The sequence below is a fragment of the Neopelma chrysocephalum genome, unplaced genomic scaffold, assembly GCF_003984885.1.
Source record: "Neopelma chrysocephalum unplaced genomic scaffold, ASM398488v2 Primary Assembly neopelma1_60, whole genome shotgun sequence".
Taxonomy (NCBI): domain Eukaryota; kingdom Metazoa; phylum Chordata; class Aves; order Passeriformes; family Pipridae; genus Neopelma; species Neopelma chrysocephalum.
The window spans coordinates 15,438,165-15,464,671 of record NW_020897715.1 but is presented as its reverse complement, the minus strand read 5'-3'; the positions used below and the strand labels follow the sequence as shown (position 1 = coordinate 15,464,671).

At 35.8% G+C, this 26,507-nt stretch overlaps 1 protein-coding gene across 9 annotated transcripts in view; it reads right to left on the bottom strand.

The window, feature by feature from the left end:
• The window catches only part of STXBP5L (syntaxin binding protein 5 like), a 195,825-nt gene that overhangs the window by 122,848 nt on the left and 46,470 nt on the right, over positions 1 to 26,507 (bottom strand). For all 9 annotated transcript variants that reach the window (XM_027681261.1, XM_027681262.1, XM_027681265.1 and 6 more), the window contains exons 3-4: positions 3,392 to 3,473; positions 1,295 to 1,395 (exon numbers count right to left, since the gene is read on the bottom strand). In XM_027681261.1, coding sequence (XP_027537062.1) covers positions 1,295 to 1,395; positions 3,392 to 3,473 — 183 coding nt within the window. The remainder of the gene's footprint in view (positions 1 to 1,294; positions 1,396 to 3,391; positions 3,474 to 26,507) is intronic.

Genomic DNA, 26,507 nt, shown 5'->3' with positions numbered 1-26,507 from the left:
TTAGGTTGTAAGTCAGATTGGTGGCTGGGAGAGCTAGACCAAGATGTACTGGAATAACTTCAATATTTAGATTTTTCAATGATAAATTCTGCATAATGCACCTGCCTGATGAGAATACCAAGATTCAAATATTTCAACATATGTAAAATGATGACTTACTGTTCAAAAGCAGCTGGCAAATGTACACATAATTTTTCTTTTTCATCTTCCCTCATGCAGTCCCAAACCACTTGATGCACTTTTGCTATAGGTTATAAATTCTCTGGAATCAGACTGTATATTTTCTAAATCATTATGTGTACTTCCCACAACAAAACATGCCCCTTGGTGACATTTAAGTGCAAACATGACATGTATATGGATAACAAACAACAAAGAAAAATGTATTTCCGTAATGATTTTCAGATTTGCTGCAGCTAAAGCTTTGATGAGTCTGTTTACTTCACAGCTCTAGTAAAAGTACTGGTAGCTTTCATCACTGCACAAGCAAGTATACAAATATCAAAAAAAGTTGCTGCACCTTAATAAACACCGAATGTGTATGCTAAGACAATGACAATATCACTTAAATCTCTAGTCAAAAACAACGCTGGATTTATGCAGTGAGTCTTGCTGTTCTAACTACTGACCTAATTCCTTAATAGAAACAGGGAACTTTTTCTTAATATTAATAAAAGTGTAGCATTGAAGTTCTGTAACATCATAGCAGGTTTTACTAAATACAGATTAAAGTGCTCAGCTTCTCTTTGACTTTGAAAATTACAACCACTTATTTAATCTATTTTCAGTAGGGATTCCTACAATTAGGTACTAATAAAGTAAAATTTAGGAAAAGAGTCTCTGATTCACTTGAAATTTACCATAGTTTCCCAAATTCATAATTTATTTCTGCTAAACTTCCAATATATTACAAAAATAAACCACTTTCAAGGTAAAGAAAATAATTATTACCCTCCTACAGCCAGCTGAGGTACTCTGCCTAATACTGAACAACAGATAAGCCAAAAGGATCACAGCGCTTGTGTCTTGTCTTAAGAAAACACCCCCACAGTACTGTTCACAGCAGTTCATGCAAACAGAAGGTAAAATGGGGAACACTTCGACAAAAAGCAGACACAATTTTTCCCGTTCTGAGAAGACTGCAGAAAACGAAGTTTTTGTTCTATGGAAACAAGACTCAGAAAAAAAATCAAGACACATCTTTATCCACCTGTAGAAAGGCAAAATGGTAAGAAATCCAGAAAAAGTGTTGTTTCTTTTAATGAGATATTTATTTTGTGCCACACATTCTTACCTTTCTCTGTTAAATTTCAGAGAATGTAGGATAGCTGGTCGTTTCTGTCGGAGATTCCACAAATGAAGTGCATCATCTGCACATGCACTGACCAAAGCACCCTAGAGCAGACACAAAATACAGCAACATGTTACTTTTCTGCAGATTCTGTCTTATTCTGATCCTCACTGTTAATGATCTACCTGTAAAATCGACAGTTTATGAAAAACGGCTCCTTTCTTCTAGAAAAAAAATCTACCATAAATAATAATAAATTTGAATTAATCTGGTAAATTTAAACATATTAAACTTGTACCAGATCAGCCAAAATTAAATTAAAACTCCATCAATTTGAAATTCAAAAACCTTTGTACCAAGGTTATACATGTCAACTCTCATGCATTTCCATGTAAACATAGAGATTAACGAAATGAAGAACAAACAACACTTACTTAAAAAGGTGAGTGTCAAGGATGTAACTAAAGGATGAAGGGATTAGTGCACACACATGTACACAAGCAAGAGTGCCAAGCACAGTTTAGTAGTCATATTACAATAACGTGAATATTCAAAAGTGGAATTATGAAAAGAAGGTGCAAATGAGAAAGTAGGGACAGGTAACAAGGGGAGAGAACCTAGGAAGAACTAAGAGATGTAGATAAAAGGAGAAATTCTTTATCACAGATCAGCAATACTATGAAGACTGTCCTGAAAATGGACATCTTCCAAAGTCCACACCTCTATCTGACTGGGCAGCTTGGAGTAATTTCTGGCTCTCTTTCTCCTCACCATAGTACTCTGATGACCTGTGAAAATGACTGCAGAGGAAGTTCTGAACTGCTCCTGAAGAGTTTTACTACATTTACATCTCAGATTGAGTCTAATACAGAAGATCTCTTCTTGTGTATTACTATTGCAGAGAGGAACTAGATATTGCTCAAACAGAAGGCAATGCTGAGGAAGGGCAAGGATGTAACTGAAAAGATTAGTTCATACCAACTATGACGGACTGATAAACTTCATTTTTGCATCTTGGATTTCCTTCCTAATCCTTGTAACTGTTCTTTTCAACACTGAGCTATGCAAATGAAATTTACAAAAGTGAGCCTTCTCTAATACAGTGTAATCCATGCTTTAATTCTCATCTCCCAAAGAGTCAGAAAGAATGTCCACCACAGAAATTAAATTAATTCTATGTATTAGGGATTTTGATGGTCACCTAATGAAAGCCTGATTCAAACCTTGCCTATTTTCATCCCTGCATTCCTCTAAAGAATTTCTTTGTACTGATTGTTTCTAAAGTTTTAGTCTTCCTTCCTCAGTTTATGTGGTTCAGTTACTTTCTCCAAACAGATGTAAAAAAAAATAAATATTTCTAAGGTTTAAAAAACCAGAAAACTAAAACTCTTCTGAGAAGTTCTGAGATCTCCACCTTTAGAAAGAGGACTTGAAACTGTCAAAAGTGTTTCCTTATGTCATGGGAGAAAATTAATCAAAACCGAACTATGACTAGATTCGGCCAAGTTATAAGGTCCAAAAGAAAAAAACTGATTTTTATGTTCCAGAAAGTCTTCTTGCCTATTACCATCTTCAGAAATCTTCTGCAGAGCAAGCTATAATTTGTCACTGTTTCTTTATGTTGTCTAAACTTGATTTCAACAAACTATTTACAAAGACAGCATGATGGTTTGATTGATGATCTCTGCAATTGCTTTTTCTTGCTTCAAGTAATAGCATATCCCCAACTATTGAGTTTTCAGCCAATAACCATCAATATATTTCCAGAGAAAGATTTAGCTCATTTATTAATTTCTAATTGAAGCAGGACTGTGCAGCATATTTAGTAATTTAATCGATTTTACATCTCCCTGCACACATTCATACATTGACTGCCTTTTGTTCAGTGCTTTATACCGATGTATATGAAGGCAATACTTTTCCCTGCATGCAGTCTCATAAATAGTCTTCTAAAAAGCACGGTGAACGTCCTCTGGATGTATGCCACTTACTTGTTGGCACAATTTGTCAATGTGAGAAGTTATATCACTCAATTACAATACATTGATTGACTTATTCAACTAAATTTGTACAGAAGAATCTGAGTAAATATGTCCTTACCTCATTGATTAAGAACTGGAGCTGCAGAACTGCAGCACCACTTTCATGTTGGCAATAGCAATCAACACCAGGCCTGCCCAATCTGTTGCCATCAAAGTCAAGGATTCTAACATTCCTGTTATTACCAGAAGCAAAAAGGGAAAAAAAGAACTACCAATTAAACTTCAATTAACCTTTAATTAACCTCAATTCTTCTTGCTTTCTGTAAAACAAAAGAGTTTATGCTGACTTTCCACTATTCTAATTAAAGTACCAACATCATCAGTTTGAAACACATACAACTGTGAGTGATCTGTTCTTGCCTGTATTTTTTTGCCTGTGAAATAAAGCGCATGAATTAACACAAAAATTCAGCGGGATGCATCTTAAGTTTATTTTTATACATTATTGGTACATATAACACATGAATGTATCAGATTTTGGTATTTATCAAGACATTATAAATTAATAATTTAGGGCTTATATCAGTAACACTCTTCTACAGCAGGTTTTCTTTTTTAAATCTAAGAAAATGATTTTTAGAGTGAGTCATTTCACACTTTCATACAAGCTCACGTTACAACTGGTCTCTGTCTCATCAAGAAAACAGTGCAGTGCCCGGCAGAGTTCCACAACTCAACCTACGAAATGCATTCCCTAGTCTAATCTCCAGTCTGAGTGAAACCACAGCTACATTGCTTCTGGCGACCCAGCAAGTTCACTTGGAAGCAACATTGACACGCTTGTTGTCCAGATATATCATGAATGTAGCTTTCTATCTGTTCTCTCTGGGTATTTTTTCTCTGCATGCTAAATTGCCATCTCCCTAACTTAGATGATGGTCTTTCCCTTCTGAGTCAGAGAATTTAACAAGAAACTGCTGTTCCAGAATATAATCGAAAAGTAAAGCAAAAGGAGAAATATGAAATATACTATTAACAACCATGTTGTGTGAAACATGTGAAGCACCTTCATACATATTAAAACATCAAGATTATGATCAGAAAAGAGATTTTACAACATCAAGCCTTATCTACTTCTAATATATAATCATATTAGCATATTGTAAAATCCTGAGCAAAAAAGCCAACTGTCCACTTATTTTACCTGCAGGTAAATGTCAGAATCTTTACTTCCCCTTTCACAGGAGAAGAGACACGCAGTAAACTGTTCTAATATTGGCCTCAGAGAAGTGTAATCCATAAATTAGCAACTTCGTGGTTTAAAACTTTAAAGTATGAAGTAATTACTTTTCCAGTTGTTAAACAAGCAGTTTAATGGGTACCACTGACCTTGAGGGACATGAACTCTAATCTTGATTTTGCTAACTGGTCTAGTGGATAACCTTAAGGGAAAAAAAGTATATTTTCTTTCCTGTGCCTTCATTTCCCTACTTGTAAGCTGGAGATAGTGTTTTACAAAACTGGTATCTATAGATGAAAAGTTGCATATAAAGCATCATAGCTACATTATAGAGCAGCAAGGTAGAGCAATAGAGTAACTCCATGTGCTTCTTGCTCCCAAACTATAGTCCTGAATAAGATCATAACTGATAAAATAATAAAAACCTGCATCGTTTAAACAACCTATTTAAAATGGACAATAAAGATGTATTGTAGCCTAAGGTACTTTTTTAAGGGTTGGTGGTGATCTTCTGGTCCATTTTGAATGACTGTTCCGTGGCACTCCATATTCTTCTCAACTACCTGTCGTAACATGAGAGGAAGCACCAAAATCAAGCAAGCAAGCAACAAATCCACTGGGGATTTCAAACCAAGTGAAAGTTTTAATAGGTAAGTGCTTTCCCTTTAACTTGAGTTTAATATTCAGTACAAATACATGGCACTAGTTAATGCTTGTCCTTAAGGAAAATTACAGTGGCATTGCCCTGATTAAGCTGTTCTCACCCTCCAGCATCAGGATCATGCTAAGTTAGTTTTCTAGGAAACACGCTAACAAAGTAGATGATTTCACTCAGCATATCCCAAACAAATAAGGCATTCTACAAAAATTCACATTCATATGCATCAGTGTTCACTCTGAAATACTTCACAAATTACTAAAATAAGAGAGAAATTGTGTTGTCTGCTTCGGTCTGGCCAACTGCCCTGAAGTAAGGACTGATGCTTAAATAGCAGCATTATTGCTGACTGATGGTGGTTTTCAAACTTTCTGAGAGCTGCAATGAGGTCCTTCCAGCGGAAGGAGCTGAAGAGGTATGATGACTTGGCACATGTTCTTGGCACTTTAGCCCATCTTCTGCAAATTCTGTGTTTTGTTGCCAAGCATGGAGAAGTACAACCTTACCACATCAAATCTTTTTATAACAGTGTATTCTATCAGGACATACAGCAGAAGTAGATACAGTTCAGGCTTTGGACTAAATTTATTCTTTTTACTTTTGTCTTTTCATTAAATGATGACTCTGCTATCAGGGACAATGGAGTACCTCTGAGGATATTAATAGGGGGGACTAATACATCTGAATACCTCTAAGTAGACACCCTGGGTTCCAAGAATAAAAGTCAGTCACTATCTTCTCTCTCTTATCAGTATGTTGGATCTCCCAAGGGCCTTCACAGACATGCCAGATTATCCTAATTTATACATAAAAGGGAAAAAGATGAAAACTAAGTCTGGATGTCTGTTGAGATCTAGAGTGAAACAAGTAGAATAAGAATTATGTGCATCAAGAAGTGAAAGTGTGACAGTAATAACATTCCAACAGAAAAAATGTACTTTCCAAAAACAACATTTAATCCTGGCTTTAAGATCTGTGTGAGAAAAATAGGATTTTTTTCTCTGCATTTACTTGTATGCAACACTTTTTCACAGAGTATTTCAACATTCTGATATTTCAAATTTAATCATTATTTTGAAAAAAAAAAAAAATTGTCGAGATGCCTAATTTTAAGTACTTGGATTTAGCTTCCAAGATGCAGACTTCCATGACAACACAATACATTATTAACCAAGAATTTACACTCTCGTGTTTTGGGCCATTCCACCACCAGTTGAAGAAAATTTCCATTTCCCAATATTACAACCTCATTCAGATTTTTTTCTCAAAATTCTTTTGGTCATTTGTATAAAGATTGGTTAGTATAGATCTGATATTCTCATGTCATATCCATACTCACTGTATCTTGAATGCCTGATGTCAGAGCACATGCAAATATGAACATTTTTAACTGGAAATCAAAGCTGCAAGTGAATAGTTACATACACAGGAGAGGCATCAATGGCCAAAGCTTTTCATACCATGATCTATGACCACACTTTCCCATAGTACCCGACAGCATTTTTATTCTGTGACTCATTTTTACTATATGATACAGACAAATCTGATGTGTCTCCTTATTCTCAGAGTTCACTACTAATGGAATCCAAAGACTTGAAAGTCTTTGTGTGTTCACTGAGAAGCAAAAGTGCAGATACTTCAGAACTGACTCCTGAAGGTGAGATCAGTGTTACTTGCAGCAGGTATTTAACTTCTTAGGACCAGAAGGCGCTGAGGTAAAACATATTTTTCTTCATTAAGATAGGTGATTCTTCCGTAGTGTAGGATTAAATCTTTTTGCAGTAACAAGGACTGCAGTCTGATTCATTCCCCTTTGCAAGGACAAGGAAGTGAAGACATGGTATCATAAAGAACCTCTTACCAAGGCATGCCAAGGCAGCTAACAGATATTCCCTGTCAAGCAAAAACTCTTAAATTACACATGGCACCTTTTTCAAAATTAAAATTCTTCCATAGAAGAAAATGACATCAAGCTATGTAAATAAGCAGCTCTAACTTTTTTTGAGTACTTAAATAACTTCTTCCATGACTAAAAGCAACCTATCACAGAAATGAACACTAAACTAAGGGGTTATAATTACTAAGCAGAAACCATGGTCTCATATCCACTGTTTTATTAAAAGGGACATACAGAAATGGGCGATCTCCATTTATAGCCTCTTCTTTAAAGCGTTTGGGAATTGTGGGGTGCTGCAGAAGTAGCATTGCTGCTTGAAGGAGTCCTTGTCATCTGATCTGCACTGACTGGTACATGTTTGAGTAGGACTATGCAGCAACCTAAGAGCAGATGCTTGTGGGCTGGTTACGCCATTATATAAACTAACTGTAAAATTGATTTAGTGCGTAACCTGAATATAGGACAGCTTTTTCTTGCAGAAGACTTATTCCACTGTATTAAGTGATTTATCAGTTAAAAAAAGCACCAATGTGTTTATCTAAATAGTCAAGTACTAGAATGATCAAAGAATTCAACCACACCACTAACCAACCAAACCAACCAAAAGGTTAGTCAGTTGCATCTGTCTCACAGGATGGATTTTGTCAAAAGATAACAATTATGAAAACATCACCCTTAGCACCTAGATTTGCAGGTCTGAGCAAAGTATTCAATTCCTGGAATATACAGTTTTATAGCTCCCTCATGGAGTTTCTGCAAGTCTCACACACATTAACTTTCTGTCTACTAAGAACAGTGCATATTCTGGTATAAATAAATGCCACAGTCCTAGGTTTTGTGCTTCAAATGGGATTCAACCTTTCTCTCTTTACGGAAGATATTCTATCTTTTTGATTTCTGAGGTATATGGCTCCAGTGTTTTGTTACCTTCACTATTAAGAATGTCATGCCGTATGTAGAAACAAAATATTTAGCTTTCATTTCCAGCTTTTGTATCTCATTATGCCTTTTTATGCTAAATTAAATAACTCTATTAGCAGAACTTTCCTGCTTTGAAAGTCTGAACAAGCTTGTCCATCTTCTACATAAATAAAAACAAAATACCCTGAGCTCCTCTATTTTCGTGTCACCAGCAATTTTGTTAGCTCTTCAATAGTTCCTATGTGATTCTATACATGATCTAGAATGTGTGCTCAGCTTCTTTCAACTATCAAAACCAGAGCTACACATCATCTTGGTTTATTTAATACAATGTAAAAAGGTATATGGTGTTTTATTATTTCTTATAACCAATATTGTTTTTAATACATGTATGTAACACCTCTTTGTTACCAAAACAAATTGGGAAATCATACTGTTTATGATTTTTGAGACTTCTTCATTGCTTTGCAAAAAATAAAAGCCCCCCTTCATTCTGTTAACTTCATGTAGTTGGGCTCGCCAAATTCCTTAAAAAGGACATGTGACCTAATCCTAGCTTTGTGGTCTTCTATTTGCTGTAGATTCACTGGGTGCTGCTACGTCAAAAAGTAACTCTTAGTGGGTTTTGGTTTAAACATAGAGGGATTTAGTTTAACCATGAGTTCATTTGAACATTTTAGCACCAAATAAGCATGAGATTTTGGTCTACCATGACCTTCGTCTTGATTATATTTCTTGACATAGATTTCTCTGTTTATACATATAAATAATGTAAGAGTTAATCTCAAAGACAGTTAAATATCCATTATGATCTATACTGGCTGAAAAATTTGCTTTTGGTAAGCTTGATTTCTTCCAGGTTAAAGCTTATAGAAAGCTTGTATTTAATGGCAAGTCCACATGTATATAGATTACAGTCAGATAGCTCAATGAATGTTATGAAAAAGATGTCTGTTTATTCAAGTCAAATGCAAATTTACAACCACACTATTCAGATTTTTTTTATTGCTATGAATTTAGAAGCTATTTTATTTCCGAAAATATCTGCAGATACCTCAGGAATTAGGAAAACTCATAGGACTACATATTTTCATCTCTTCTGAATAAGACTGCCCTCCAAGGTCTTTGTCAATTTTGGAGTCATCTGTTCCAGAAACAGAATACAAATACAATCATCATGTGACTGAACTCAATCAACCCTAAACCTGAAGTAGTAAACTGTGAAAAGCAGTTACTCACAGGTAATGACCCAAGCAATGTTTTGCATATAACATAGAATCATAAAATCATAGAATGGCTTGGTTTGGAAGGACCCTAAAGATCATCTAGTTCACATATAGGTGAATAATTTCATATTTCCTTTGTTGAGTGTCATTAATTTTCAATTTCCTTTTGCATATGTATATATATATATACACAGAGATATCATAATTAACAGAAACTTCCTAGCTTTAAATTCACCTCCAAAAGAGAACCTATTTAGTTACTAGTCTGTAAAAACTCCACATTGCCAGGCAGCTACCCTTAAAATCTATATTTTGAGGTTGTACTTCATGCAGTAGTAAAAAACAACACTATAAGGTTGCGTTTATAGTGGCTTCCTCTTTTTTCCCAGGTAGTCATAAACCTTAGCAAATTCACTGACACATGCAGATAATATCGAGAAAGGTAACCAAGAGTGAAAACTGAAATCTATAGAAGTGAGTGAAGAGTATAATTGATTATATTCACAGGGGCTAATGTTTCAGAGAAATTTACAAATGCAGACACAAATTCAGCCAAAGGCATGAAAAATATGGGAATAGAAGGGGAAAACATATCTGTAAAGTTTGTTTACAAATACATCTGGTAAAAAGCTATAGAGCGAATAAACAGGGACAAAAGAATACTTTTGCCCTAATGCACACTGGAGGATATGGAAAACTAAACAGACAAAAATGAGAGGGCTGTGTGTTCTAAAGCCAGAAAATCACTTTAACATAACCAAGATCCTGAGCAACAACATACAGAGATATAGATTAAAAAAATGATCACTCAACTCCATTTTATTCAATTTACTGCCTTTTAGGAGGACTATGCAAATCATACCATTTGCTGCCCATCTGTTTTCACTGGGCACAGATGGTAGACCAACACACTCTGCCTTACCAAAGAAACCAAGCAGGTAGCTTTAACTTGGCCATTTTAATTTTCTTTTTTTTCTCAGCCTTCAGATATTAATATTTAACACAGTATTTGCTCCATGTGTATCTGTACGTCCAGAACACACGTAACAGATGCAGGTTATCACGTGTGCAGTCACTGATGACAAATGCATCCATCTACAATGATTTCATACTAAAACCAACTGCATTTAAAATTTCAGCACGAGTGTTGTGTTACTATTTGTTTTTCCTGTTTGTACACTTTACCGTTGAATCTGCTGATAACAGGTTTACAGAAGGTTTAAGGAAGTTTTGTTTGTGCTCTGCAAGCAAAAATGGAAGACGATTTATACAAACTCTACCTAAGATCAAAACTTAAGTTTTCTTATATTTTCCTACAGCAGAGATTTTTTTTAAGTGGCTGTTGCATTTTTAGCAATTAGTAACAGTGATCACAAGGTACAGATTTTCTTCATAACTGCCAGTTATGAAGAACAACTAGTGACAACAGAAGATAGAGAATGAAAAGTGCCCATATAATAAGTCTTTTTAAAAGGGGTCAAAAGCCCTGTCAAACTAAATGTAACTAAAAATAAAAATACATTTCCTCAAATATTAATTCCTTCTCTAGTTGCTATGGAAAAGTTATACAAGCAAAATAATACATTAAACTTTCATCCATATAATGACAGAGCTCGGATACACACTGCACTTCCTCTGTTAAACAGAGACAGGACTTAGCCATTACTGGAAATCTTTAAAGTAAGACTGCATGTTTTCCCAAGTGCTACTTCCAGCCCCAACCAGCAGACTAGGAATAAGGTGATGAAGCTCCTGTGGCAAATTATGCAGTCTGTAGGAGATGACAGCAGGTGATTAAATAATTTTCCTTCTTATCTGAAACTGTTTCACTGTTTTGGCTAATACAGATAGAGGGAAGAATGGTGATAGGATAATTAACTGTTGTCCCACTTACCTCTGGATAATTCTTCATGCCAGGTACTTCACAGCAATGAGTCCCACACAACTGTAGTTCTGTGTTTCATGAGCAATTACAGAGTTTTAAGACAAATGCTGCCTTGCACACTGTTGTGTTACTCCCAATTTAGTCAAAGCAGAAGCAATTAGGAGCACATATATGACTACTTTTCATGGGAAATTTTGTGCTCAGTCCTGCAATAGGAATGTCCTAGATGTTATTCTTATCAGGCGCTAAGACCCTCCCAAACCACTTTGTTTAGGCTTATCAACAAATCAACATTGAACTGAAAGAGTTAAAAATTTCTACTGAAACGGTGAGATAATTCTATACTTCTCTGAAAAACTATGAACATCTTAATGAGACATTCAAAAACCCCTTTAAACAGGAAATAAATGCTTTCTATAATGAACCTCTCTTCTTTCAAAGTTAAATTTGAAATTACCTGCTAAAACAACAACAAAATATTTCCAGAATTAATTTTAAGAAATTTAGTCCCTGAAAATCTCCAGACTACGAGCTATTAAGACATTTAATAGGTCATGAAACTGAGGGGATCATCCAATAATAGATCATTAGCAGAGTTTGTATTCTTATTCACGTATTTACTGTAGAAACTCAACTTTATGAATAAAATTAAATAATCATTCTGTTAAGTTTTCTGATTGTACTGAAATAAGCAGCAAGGTATACTGTGCAAATATAACCCTGAGGCATTGAAGTGAACTGTTTGATGATGCATTTTCAGTCTTATTCAGTAATATGTCAGAAAATTTCCATGTATGACATCACAGAACACTCTCTTTTAACTGAGAATTCTAAGTATACTTACTTATATTCCCAGAGAGATACATCATGCAAGGGCACTTTGGTCAGAAAAAATGGCACCAATAGACAGGTACTAATGCATTGAGAAAGATGGCACCTGATCTTGACTTGGGCTTTGAAAGTGGTAAGTGGTTCAGACACTCATTTGCTTGATTGCTTGAACAATTCCACTGTTCCAAGGACTGTGCTCTATAACATCAATATGCTCAAAGAAATACTTTAAAAGACTTTCATTCAAACATTTCAGTGTTTATGCAACCACAAGATAATACAGATGCTGAGGTCATACACCACATTCTTTTTTAGGCAGAGCAATGCTGTCTAAAATATTAAATCATGCCATTACCTAACAAGAAACTGCTCACAGCTCGCTAGCCAGCTGATGAGCAATTCCTCAAATTCATCCACTGCATCAGCTCTATTATCATCTGTTTAGTATTGGATGATTCCAGGAGGTCTCTGGTACAACAGAGAAAATATTTCACATTCAAAAACTTGTTAAATGGAAGTTCAATATGTTAAACCAGGCAGTAATTTCATTCCTACCCCAGAAAAACAAATGACAGTTCTATAAATTTCATTTAAGCTATATTAATATTCAGCTCTTTTGCCAATCAATATACTTATTTTTAACTCTTAATAAAGCAAGATGTTAGTCTAGAGTTTCATTTGTTAAGCAAGAATGGCTGTGTAAAACACACAGGAACACATGCTATCAATAGAAGCCAAAACTGGCAATGAAGCTATTCAAGTCAAAATAAATAAGATTAAAAAAATTAAGAATTTAATTGAAGTAAATTTAATTTAGCATTTGACAAATTTTCAATGAATCATTGAATCATTTATTCTTTAGTTTAATTCAATATAATGACACTATAAATGTGCATATATTGAAAGGCATTCCAAGTATCAGTCAACCTTAAATAGTTTTATCTTCTATTATTGTAAAACATATATTTTAAGAAGAGTTTTTAGCAACAAATTACATAGAAGAGACACTTTTTTTTCTAATGGAAGATACAGGTTAAATGGTATCTACATTTACTAGTTTTATAACCCCTCTGAGCCACATAATTATTCTATCAGATTTTGAAATAAAGTACCATAAAGACCACAGTTAATCAGTCCTTCCATTCAATATACATGAAATGGATAACCAGCAGCTAGTTAAAACGTATTTCAGGAAGCCTTCTGAGTGTAAATGGGTATGAACTATGATTTTACCACTTTGAACAGACACTTGTAGATTGTGTTATACAACCCATGTTCATGTTTGATGTCAGCTGTAATATGCATTTATGTTTTATTTGAATTAAAATTTATAATCGCACTAGTTAACATGGGTTAAAACATGAGTAAAGGTTTGAAAGCATGGTTGGTGAATACTGAATAACTTCCAAGGAGCATTTGCATTTTAAGAAGAGACTGACTACTTTTGGGAATAAAAGAGGACATAGCAGAAATCTCTCAGGATCCCAGTTTTTCCATGCCAATTACTGAAAGTCTGCATGTTTTAGTGAAGCAGGACACTGTTCCAGAACTTACCATACTAATACGGTATTATTTCAGAATAACCCAATTCTTGTTGGACAAGAATCAAAAAGGATCAAAACTACTTCTACATTTCCTTGGTGATTCAAATTGAAAAGACTAAGAGCTCTGCCTCCCTTCAAGGGATTATTCTTTGCAGAATTTGAGAGAACTGAAACACTGCCACGGTTGAAGTATATCTATCATTACGAGGCTCTGCAAGATAATTGACAGTGAGATGGTACTAGTGGGGGTGGTTGCTTCCAATAATCCAAATCCTTCTCTACAGAATGAAGAGACCCAGCAGATACTGTTGAGGCTGGATGACTATCAGTTCAGCCCTGCTTTACCATTGCTATAATCTCTGGCAAGATCTACTGGTTTTGTTACCTATGTCAGGAAGCAGATCTGCAGTAACAGCTGCAGATCCAGCACAGCACAATATCACACACTACCAGGGCCCTGGTCTCTACTCAAGACAATGAGAAAAATGCCTTAAACTCAATCTAATTTGTGTTTCTGCAGTGTGATGTGAGGGAGGAAGCCTGCAGGGAAACAAACTGGGTAGAGGAAGCAAGATACAGTGTAGCCCATCCATACTGCCTTCTAAAGAAGTCCCCATAATAATTTTAATTATTAAGACAGGTTTCATCTAGGGAGAGACAGCTTTTACAGTCTAAACAGAACCCTGAGAGGAATCTATCATACATGTAGCATGAGCAAAAGAAAAGACAAACCTGGAGCAAAACAAGAAGAAATCCAACTTCACATACACACATCAATTGCATCAGCTTCTCCCCACACTGATTTTCAGAAGCTGGAGATATTATTCATACAGCCATTCTGAAATTTTAGTATATAAACTGTAGGTAGGATAAGAAAGGGAGACCACTGACTAGTTAAAGTCTTTGACTCTCACTAACGCGGAAGTCAGAACAGAAATCTTCTTAGAGAGGTTAAACATGGAGGTGGTTAGCTTTCATTCTGTTAAACCCTTACAAACACTACCAAACATTCAGTAACATAAAAGCTATATCTATTCTATTCCATCCCACAAACAATAATCACAAAAATCACCTTTCTGTAATCCTATATTGTCTGCAAGACTTGAAAATCAGATTAAAGATCATCTCTGTATGGGCACTGTTCCTGCAGCTCTATATGTTTTTTTACTAATGTAAATTTACTAATCTAAATGGGAAAAAAGTTTCTTTTTCCAAGCCCTGTTCTTCCCAATTCAGCATAAAAACTAATATTTAGGTTAATTTAAGGTAGCTAAAAGAATATAAATACAAAGGTTGATATGGAGCAAAGTCTAGGGAGAGATATTCATCTCTGTTTCACTTCAATGTACATAAACATCACATTGCTTGGATCTGTCTCTGAATAAAACAGAGTGAATCTGAATTTGGAAATTGGACGGCCCACTCTCAGTTTTTGCCCCCTACCCTGTGGCTTAATTTATCAAAACAAGCAGGATTTTTTCAATACTTGAAACTGGAGAGTCTATTAACTTTCCAAATGAATATATATTTATTAAAAAAGGCTTTGTGGAAAAGGACCCAATATATTTGCTAAATCAGCTCAAAAAAAATCAGAATTGAAAAGAGAAATGGACACACACACACAAACACATCGGAATAGAGAGGAATGTTTAAAAGAGAGGGAGTAAATATGAAGATAGCAAGGAAAGAAGGATATAATAGATTAGTATTTGCAAGAGGCAGAAAAATTATATCATTCCTGTCAGAAAGTCAATGAATCAGCATAGGACAATCAAAACTTTGTAATGCAAAAAGTATTAAAAAATTAAGGAATGGCAGTGAAACAGAAAGTTTACTTTCTGGCACACTCCAAAGTGGGAAAAAAATCGAACCAAAACAAAAACCCTAAACAAAAATAAAATCCCCAATTTTCTTCAACACAAACTTGTCATGTTCGATTTTCATACTTTGGAAGGACCCCGGACTTTTGAAGAGTAGGTAAACAGATTTAAATTTTAGGTTTGCACAAGGAAATGCCAGTATCTCTATAGATAAAGCAGGAGCTTTTTGAGGTCTTCTGAGAATACTGATGTATTAGAACAAGCATTGACATGATGTACACACAGCTATTGAGAATGTTTGGAGGCTTTCTTGTGCAAATTTGCTGATGTATCTCTCTTAAATATGAGACATACTCACATCCTAATATGTGATAAAAATGTAAGGTCATAGCTTGGATAAAGTTACAGAGTCCGCATGTTTTACATCATAACACTGATTTTCAGAATGAAAAATTGATTAGTAAGTAAATGCAAAGAGAAGAAATGCCTCTAAAAGGGATGATGCAAACTAACCATGTTTAAAGACAAATGTTTATTCTTGCTGAGTGCCCCTGCTCCTCTCTGCTATACAGGTATCAGAACTTGAAACTGATAGGTATCTACAATAACTGCTTTCTTGCAAGCTAAGCTGTGATTATGTAGAATATGTCTATTCAATATCTATACACATTTTCCCATAAGAACATGCAAAACGCAAAAAAAGTCCTCTACTGTTGCACCCTACAGTGAAACTTTCTTTTCTAGATATTTGCCAATGAGTTCAGCTCTATACACATAAAAGAAGTTAATTCCTAAACCAGACCTTTGCTATCCAACTGTGTCCCATTTTCCTTGTGGCTTGATTTCAATTTTGTCTGGTTTAAAACAGTCAGGTTTTGAGAAGGAGCTCTAGCTCTACCTTATCGATAAACATTTCCCATGTTGATCCTACCAAAAATAAGAGAACTGTTAATTGACCACACCACTAAGATCTGCATTTCCCTGACTACAAAGAGTTAGACAGCACTGGTTGCTCGACATGATTTCTGTAAGCCTATAACAAAATTGTGACTTTTTAAAAAAAAACTAAGGCATGCACACCAAAGCAGATTTTAAAACCAAATCACAAAGACATTTGTATTTCCCACAGCCTATTTTAATCATGTCAGACACTAATCATGTCAGACATTATTAATGGTACTGTAAAATGATAATGATAGTATAAAATTTTAAGTAGTCCTTCTGATATTAAAAAAGAATACATTCAACAATATTTATCAAATAGCAATAAAAGTATCTGAATGGTTTATCTACCTAATAACTCAAATATATACTATAGGTTTCACATATTTTTATTTTGAAAACCAGTAACACATTAAAGTCAGCACATTAAAGACAATAGAAAAGGTTATGTACCAGCTTTAGGAGGATTAATTTTTGCATTGACGATCCACATCACATTAGAATCAAGGTTACAAGTCAAACTATTATTTTCCTTTACTACCTCATGACAGTAAATACTTGTCATTTTCTTTCATTTCCTCCAAATTACATCTCTGCAATGAGAGTACATACAGTCTACCTGCTGCTCCAATCACTACTGCAATGATATTGCTTCATCTGGAAAGTATAAGCACTTCTTCTGTTCACTGAATATACACACTACACATTATTTCTCTTCTCTATTTTTTTATTAATAAATAGGATCCTGAAATAAAATGAGGTAAGAAACTAATTTACAACGCTAAATTTGATATTTCCTCTATCCTGGATACTCTGCCCCATCATTGCTATAGCCTACAGTGGCTGGAAGAGGAAAACAGCTTTTTTGATACCTAGAGGTTCAGGGGAAAGGGGTTTTTCTTTGTTCTTGCTATTCCTTGTGGTTTTGGGAAAAGACTGTTTTTGAGTAGTACAGGTAATATCTCAACTTTCTGTCAACTTAAGATATTTATGCTTGTGGATGACCAATGCATTATGCATTCCTGCTTTACCTAACAGAGTCCAGAACAATGATAACAACTTTAATGCGCTCTACTGTGATGTTTTTAAGGCCCTGTTTCCTGTAACAAACATTATCTTTGGATACAAAATACTCAGACACTGGCCATATTTGTCCCACAGTGATATCCCCAGCAACACTGTTACTCTAGCACAACGCAAATACCATAGCTGGACCCTGGTTTCACTGCTCTGCCGCCTGCTGAAGAGAAGAAATACTTCAAATAAAGAAAATGGGAAAGAGCAAAGCGACTGTAATTGTTTACTAGCAAAGGCCTGGTAGAAATACAGATGGAAAAGCATAAATCAGGGCAGCTTCCTCATTGTTTTAAGCCTGGTTTGACTTAAAAACCACAAATTCCGAGCTCTGCACTAGGGCACTTAGCATATCAAAGTGTCCTGCATTAATATAGGTATGTTTTGACATTTTTTTGCAAGACAGATTATGAAACCTGAACTAGATTCATTCTTAATTTTCCAAGACTCTCTCACTTCTTCTAGTGCTGAATCTATTTCAGAACACTGTGTAACATATCATGGTATTATAAAAGGTACAAGTGGTCAATTATTGATTGTCTAACTGAAGCTCTTACTACAACATCCTTTCATCATTAACTCTCTTCTATTACCAGCTCCAATTTTATAAATATGCTAGAATTGCTGGATTAACATTAAAATAAACTGTAAGAATTAAAAAAACCACAAGAAAAAGTACTATAAAAAAGATTACTCTGGCTGAAATTAAATTTTTAGAACTAAAATTCTCTGATAGTGAATGGATAAAAAGCAAATTTTCTTGGTTGTTGGAGCATGAAAATATCTATTCCAACCTCTTTTATTAACTCAATAAAAAAAAATGCAATACTCTCTGTTTAACAAAAGCCTGTCTTCCAGAAAGACAATGAATTTTAAGATTTCAGAAAATGAAGACCCTACGACTTTCCTTGGTAATTAATTTCAAAGACTAAGAACACATACTGCTAAAAATATTAAAGCAATTAGCCAGACTTTAATCGCAAACCACTAATATATTTCTCTGCTAGTTTAGGAAATCTTTTAAGTAGCTATTTTATTCCTGTGAAAGGACATGTACAAAGCAGTTAAACAATCATTTAGTCTTTTTAATAAACTAAATCAGACTGAGATCCTCAAGTCTCTCATTATAACATACTTCTTCCAGCCAAATAATTTTTGTTTCTCCCCTGTAAATTTATCAAGATTTCTACAGTTGTCTTTCACACTCACAAAAAGACAAGGCAAGTAAAAAAAAGAGAAAACAGTGAAAGTTTCCCTAATAAGCACTAGATTCTGGTTATATAGCCCTAATCTAGATTTCACATGCTGGTAATTTGTATCTCCACTACAAGAAATAACCAATAGTGCAGAATTAAGCTAGTAATGTAGCAGTCAGCTGTTAAACTTCAGTAACATTACCCACACTCCTGTTGTTAAGGCAATTAATCAATTCTCTAAATAATAATGCTCACATTAAGGTACAGAATCATAAATAGAGAGGTGTATCATTTAATCACTTCTCAAAAAAATAAGACATGAATTCTGATTCTTCATGGGAAATAAATCTATTTTTTAATCTTTATCTAAATTGTCAACTGCTTCATGAGAAAACAGCCTTGTCCCTGAATATGAAGCAATTCACTGTGATCACATATTACAGAAGACCTACCTCCTCCTTTCCTCCCAAGCGGGCAATCTCCAGAGTTCCCCAAGGGCTCAGGATCACTGGCATTAGCTCTTCTAAGGGCCCAAACCAAAAGATGGGGAAGGATAAAAACTCAGACCTGTTGGGAGTGAGGTGGCTCCAAATACAAGTTAGCAAGAAGAAACCTCCACACTGTTCACCTGCAAAATGGCACATTAACCCCATACAGCTCTCCTTTGGCATCCACAAAAGGTTTCTTCCTTTCCTTCCACCAGAGCCACCTGTGCACCAAGCTCCTGGGAGTGCTGTCTCCCACTCCCTACTCTTCCCTCCCCCACAGCTGGAACCTTCCCCCCAGCTGAGAGGATTCAACAGAAAATCAGGGACATTCCCCCAGGGATCCAGCCAGCCAGCAAAGAATGTAGATGGAACCCTTGTAAGGTAAATAGAAGACCTCTTTTTCAGCTGTTCAATATAATTCATAATTTTTGTGATTTGGCATCTGGAAGAAACTTGGGGAAGCATATGAAATTTTCAGTTATGTCATGCAATGTCTGATATTTTTATGGTATTGCACTATCCCTATGATTAATAAGCTATTTTTAAAAATTTATAGCTATGTAGCAATGTATTATTTTCATTGGCGTTAACAAAAAGTGATAAAGTAAAGCTCTGCAGACAGCTTTATGTAATTACATCACTACAATATCTGGTATATATAAATATGCTTAAAAGCATTGTTAATATACTATTTGGTATCTTTATTTCGTAGACTCAGAAAGACTCAGATTGATTTACATACTCATTCTCAGAGAACACCTCAGATATTTATATTACTAAAAACTAGGATTTTTTTTTCTTACCTCCATATTTTGAGGAGTTTTTTTAACTGGCTGAATTTTTTGCAGAAAGTTATCTTCTGCCCTAAACAAATTATCTATCTGGAGGTAAAGCAAGAGATTTCATCAAATTCTGCAAATAACTATTTATTCTGAATTGTCCTTACATACATATGGTTTTCAATCTATCGAACCATCTGTCTTACTCTATATGCAGAACATTATTGGTCATTACAGCTTATATATACATATATATATATGTATATACACAAAAATATAAATTCAATACGTATGTATAAATAAAATATAAACATACACTTATATGTGTATACTATGTTAGAAACTCCAGTTTTCAGTGACAAATGTATTGTGGCCAGATTTCTATGAAAGGTTTATTCTCTTTGAGGTATCTGTGAGGTACCAAAAAACTATGAAAACTATACATAGCATGCTACATAAACAAGGTAGTAAAACCAGCAATATTTTGAAAATTCAAGATTACTTCACTAAAAGATATGTAAATCTACAGAAGGAAAATACAGTGATTGTTTATTGCTACATATCAGTTGTGATCATTTATAGTTCCGTCTACGCTAGTAATTTATAAGTTAATTAGTTTTAAATTTTACAAGGTTGTCACTATTGCTATTTGTACCTTAAAAGGTGGAATATCTTGTAATTTATATAATCAGAAAATATTCATGTGATTCTGTAACTGAATAAACACTACTTATTAAAATAGCAAAGGCTGTAATTTGTCTTTCACTATCAACTTGTAATTCCCTTTTATTTCAGTTTCGGTAAAATAGTTCACTGTGCTTGTTTCTTCAGAGTGAAAAATTGATAATTAAACAGAAGCTATTCTTACACTGTGTGAAAAATTCCATGGATTCCTAAATGGGAAGCGGAGAGAACACAGCAGAGAGAAGAGGAAAAAAGAGTATTCAGACATTTGTACTCTATACAGCAAAGTAAGGTTACATAATGAGAAGCTACAGAAAATAGTCTAGTTTCACTTTAGGTCTAGCCTCCCTAAAAAAAATAAGCCTTACTAATTATGCAGATGTCAATTGGTATCTTTTTGCAGCTCCAGGCTGAAGTCTGAGGGAATTCTGCTGATTATTATTCTTCCTTAACCAGCTCCAAAATCACATCCTAATGTTTATGAAGGGGTTATCTTTCCAGAAGTATTAGAACAGTATTATATATATAAGCTCATTTTTGAAAATATTTTAAATCCATGAACTACACAGATATCTTTGAGTTGTTAATGAAAAATATCTTTCACTTCATCCTATTTAAGGACATTAGTATCCAGTCTGCACATCAGTCCCCGCTTTGAATAATGCAGTATTGATAAAATAAATACAGAATACTTCCATTCTTTATAAGGTCCGTATCAAAAATCTCCATTTAACTGTGAAAGGTACTCTGCCCTGACCACCCTTCCTTTCTCCTAGCCATTGGTTAAAGCACAGCACCTGCATGCTCCATTCTTCAGCCATAAGCCCATACACTTCAGCCAGAATCAGAGCCCTCCTTGCACACTTCCCACTTTCTTGTCCTGCACTGTCCATGTCAGAGGCTCATCCTGTTCAGTGAGACATTTTGTCATGCACCATGACTCTCGATATGAGTCACTTGTAAACAGAGCTGTCAAGCTGACACCTCATATGCTAACTTGCTTCTCCAAAATTGGTAGTGAAACCTAGACCCTACACCTCCCTGTTTCATTTTCTCATGGATTGCTGTTTGGAAGATACTTCTTCTACACTTAAAGCTTTAGATAGCTTAAGTGAGGTTGCACAATGCATAATGCTTGTAGAGGCACCTCCAGAGACACAAAATTTACTTTGAAAAATGTCAATGTCACTCTTAATAACTGCAAAACTGTAGATATCACTAAAATGTTCTTTCATTGTGTTTCATGTGACTCACTCCGCAGTAAGCTTTCAGTCCTGCTTCTCTGCAGATGCAGTAGTCACTGGATTTTTCAGAGAGCACTTTCATAGCTCTGGAGACTCAGTATTTAGCTAGTAGAATTCATATTATGAAACTAGCTTTGCTGTGCTGATATGGTCACCTCCCATTATGAATTAAGATCTCAGAAATATGTGTAGGAAACCAACAATGTAAACTCTGGTAAAAGTTGTATGGCATAAAATACTGAGAAAAGATTAGGGGTAAAATGAAAGTAGACTGCAACACACTATATAGTCAGTGTCGTATGCATTTGCCCAAACCAGTTAAAAGCAGAGTGATCAGAATGCTGATCAAAGAATCTAGAAAAGAAGGAATACTCTTCAACCTGAAGAATAGTCAGGGTAAACAATAGCTGGTCTATGAAATTCTGTTTCTGAACTACTGAACCTCCATGTCAGACTGATATTTTGCTAGCATAGAAAAGAATTTTACAGTGAAAATTCTTCCATTTACATCCTTGAGACCTTAGACACAAGATGGAAGTACAAAGAGAACACAACATAAAATCCTAAAGGAGAACAACGGAAGTCAAAAGACTTCCAAGAAATCCATGAATGCACATTTATCACAATATAGCAAACACTGTGTAGGGTTTTTTTTCCCTCTTACAACACGTGGAGACAGAAACTAACTAGAGGCAATAACCATGAAAAACTAAACTGTGTAGATAGTCTGGAGAAAAAAAATAAAATAAACATCCTCCTTGTTCTAGTTTTCAGATTCCACCCCATAAACTAACATGAGCTTTGAATGTAAGTGATCTCACTTTATACCTTCAAATTTCTTTTCAGCTGTTGCCATACATACATACATACATACATACGTATATATACACACCTATATCTACATATTTGTACTTAGATATATATATCTAAAAGCATAGAATCAATCATAGAATGGTTTGGGTTTGAAGGGACCTTAAAGATCACCTAGTTCCAACCCCACTGCCATGGACAGGGATGCCACCCACTAGACCAGGTTGCTCGAAACCCCATCCAACCTGTCCTCGAACACTTCCAGGGATGGGGCATCCACAGCTTCTCTGGGCAATCTGTTGCAGTTCCTCACCACACCCACAATAAAGATTTTCTTCCTAATATCTAACCTAAATCTCTTCTGGTTTAGTTTAAACTGTTCCCCTTTGTCCTATCACTAGCTGTCCTTGTATAAAGTAATTCTTTTTTATAAGCCCCATTTAAGTACTGCAAGGCTACAATGAGGTCTCCCCAGAGCCTTCTCTTCTCCAGGTTGAACAACCTCAGCTCTCTCAGCCTGTCTTCATAGGAGAGGTGCTCCAGTCCCCCCAGTTATCTTTGTAGCCTCCTCTGGACCCGTTCTAACATCTACCAGAACCCCCAAGTTCTTCTCCACAGGGTTGCTCTCAATGAGTTCTTGTCTCAGTCTGTATTCACATCTGGGATTGCCTTGACCCAGGTGCAGCACCTTGAGTTTGGACTTATTGGACTTTATGAGGTTCTCATGGGCCCACTTCTCATGGTTGTCCAGGTCCCCCTGGATGATATCTCTTCAAATGACAGAATATGACTGCTCTACTGGAAATCTGTACTTTTCCTAAATCTTACATGATTCATATTATTTGGTTCAGTGCTCAGAATTGGCCTTTTGAACTCAGTGGAAAAAAACAAGAAGCAACAATTTCTGCAGAAATCACAGCTCAGCTTACAGCTGAAAAGACAATATTTACTGAGCCACCTCTAATAACAACCTTCCTCTAAGTCTTTGGCCTTTTTCTCAACCACTTTCTCTTTTAGCAGTCATCAGGACCTTTGTTAACAAGAGGAACCAGATCAATAGCATCCATATGAACTAATCCTCGTGGAGGCACTTATTTCTTTTTTGCCTTTTGTTAAACCAAAAAAAAGGCAAGAATTGCCCCAACTCAAATTACAAGTCTAAAATTGTACACCTCATGTTATGTTCCCAGATAATTTAAAAAGCAATCTGATTTTTTAGAGTTAAGCAAGCTCAGTTTTCTTTGTCTACTGATCTAAGAATTTCTGTAGTCAGAAACAGTGTGACCTCTCAGTTTTTGCAGCAATAATAGTTTAAAGACCAAATACCTCTAAAAGACACACTGATATAACTTTCGCAGTTTGCAAAATTAAAAACCTAAGTAAATGTATGTATGGTAACAGGAATCCAAGTTTCCTGAATTTAATCCTAATCCATATTGATCATCTTACTGATGCACACAAAAAAAATGTGTCAAATTCTTATTCAAGTAAAATGTCCAAAAGTTAGCAAAATAGAATATGGGTTGTTTTTTTTTTTTAACTTGGAAAGCAAAGAGATCATGATCAATGCTGACTATATTGATGCTAGATATTATTTTCTAATATCTAATTGCAATGCCATGCATGTAGGAGAGAAAAATGCATTGAAGGGTGTATTGATTAATTAATGTATTAAAATATTAAAACTACACACATAGATAAAGTAAGATTTTTATTATAAATGAATACACAGAAAAGTAGGACATATTTATATGCAAGGTTGTAGAAGAATATATTTTCTGTAATTTTTCAAATTGTATGCAGCCGAGATATTCTCTGTAACACACACACAAAAAAAAGGGTAGAACTCAAAGGAAACACAAAGTGACTTTAAAAACTCATCAGTCTGTCCTCTTAGCCTGAACTGGTCTAACTGATGTGCAAAAATAATCTGGAATTCTTCAACTTCCTTACAAAACCTTTAACTGATAAAAATGGTAAGTTTCTGGCACTTTTTTTTTTGGAGATCTGTTCACATTTTCTCCATTTGAAGCAGTAAAGAAATAAAGAAACTATTCAAAAGTGGCATCTTAATTTTCTAGACTTTCTTTTCCATGTTTTTCTCCACCCCTAACAATTACCTCTTTTGTGGGGAGAAGGTAAGGTCAGGGTGGGTAATGGGTTTCTCCAGGGGTTGGGGGGCTTAGGCTGGGCTGGAGCTGTGGGAGATACCTGAACCCTGGGTGGGTGCGGGGACTCCTTATCTGTGTGCCCACCCTGCCCAGAGGTGCGTTTGGGATCGCTCTCTGTTCCGGCATTGTTGCAATGAGGGCAGATTGTGGGGGAGAAGCTTGTGTGCCCTTATAAGGTGCAAGCTATGCTGGCGATGGTATATGCCTCCGGTAGGGTCTCTCATGCCAGACAGGTCAAAACTGAAGAGTCAGATAAAATGTGTCCATGGGCAGGATGGGCTCACTAGCCTTCCGGCAGTCATCCTAGGAGAAGGACGATTCTAATTCCAAACCTGAGCAGATGGAGTTCATTTAGCCCTGTAAAGCCATCCATCCAAGAGAAAGATACTCTAATTAAACCTACGTCCTGAGGACTTCGCTGTCACCGTCCAAGCTTGCTAGGCCCTGACAGATGAACTTTAGCATTAAAGGGTGGGTCCAGTTCTGCGCATGCTGCGTCTCCCCTAAAAAATCCATTGTGCAGGCTTGAAGGATATATCCACATCATGGGTCATTTACCACCACCACCTGCGACTCTTAGAACGCCTCCATTAATGCTGCCTCCGTACAATCCCAAATATCTACTGGTCAGATTATGTGACTAATACGTCTGTTCTTGAACAGGCAGTAGTTACGAGTATTGAGGTCATGTTGCTGAGAACACAGCTGTGTTGGGCAGGGCACGTCTCCAGGATGAAGCACTACCGCCTCCCTAAGATCTTGCTCTATGGTGAACTTGCCACCGGCTGCCGCAAGAGAGGAGCCCCGAAGAGAAGATACAAGGACTCCCTGAAACAACATCTCAGCCTTGGCCATATTGATCATCATCATTGGTCTACTCTGGCCTCCAATCGGGAGGTCTGGAGACACACCATCTATAACGCTGCTGATGCTTTTGAGAACACACGCAGGATCACTCTTGAGGAGAAAAGACAATGCAGAAAGAACCGTGTCTTGAAACCACCTAAGGAGTCTTTCTGCTGTGCCTTTTGCAACCAGACTTGTCTATCTTGCATTGGCCTCTTTAGCCACCAGTGCGCTTGTAGCAAATGTGGATAGAGCCCTTCCCAAATCTTTGTTCGCGAAGCCTAGCCATGATGATGATGACTGCAGCGTCTCACTTGAGCAGTGTATAACCTTAGCACTGGTGAGAGTATCTGCTGCGTACTTACCATGGTGAGGTGACTATAAGAGGAAACACTGTTTGTAAACCCATTTCTGTTGTTGGTGTGCTAAATTACAACACTACTGTAGGCAGACGTTTTAAGACCCAACATCCTAACTCTGAGAGAGGGTAATTAAGTACCATTAACAAAGACTAGGACTATGAAGCATAAGAAAATAGTAAGAACGAGGAAGAAGTGAGATGAGAATTTGGGCCTTCTTGATTTCTAGTTTATTAAGGAAAGCAGCAAAGGGCAGACCATTCTACAAGTTTTGAGATTCCCGAAACATTTTTGATAGCTCATTTTAATAGTGTCAATGAGATAGCCTAAATAGATGAAACAAAATAACAAAATCTACGCATTTTTCCCTTAGAAAGAGCAGCAATTAAGGACAAGGCAAACTGCATGAGATTTTTAAAGAAGCCTGCCAAAATTCTGCTCATTTTCATTCCTCAGCTATTTAATAATTCAGGCAGTATATTGCAGTCATAAATGCCCATTTGCCATTTCTGCATTTATATAAAGCATTAGTCAGTAGTTTTAAATCATGTTGCCTATCTTTGGAACTGTCATTGCCCTTTCTCATTTCACTACTTTGAAAAGAAAGACCAGTGATTAC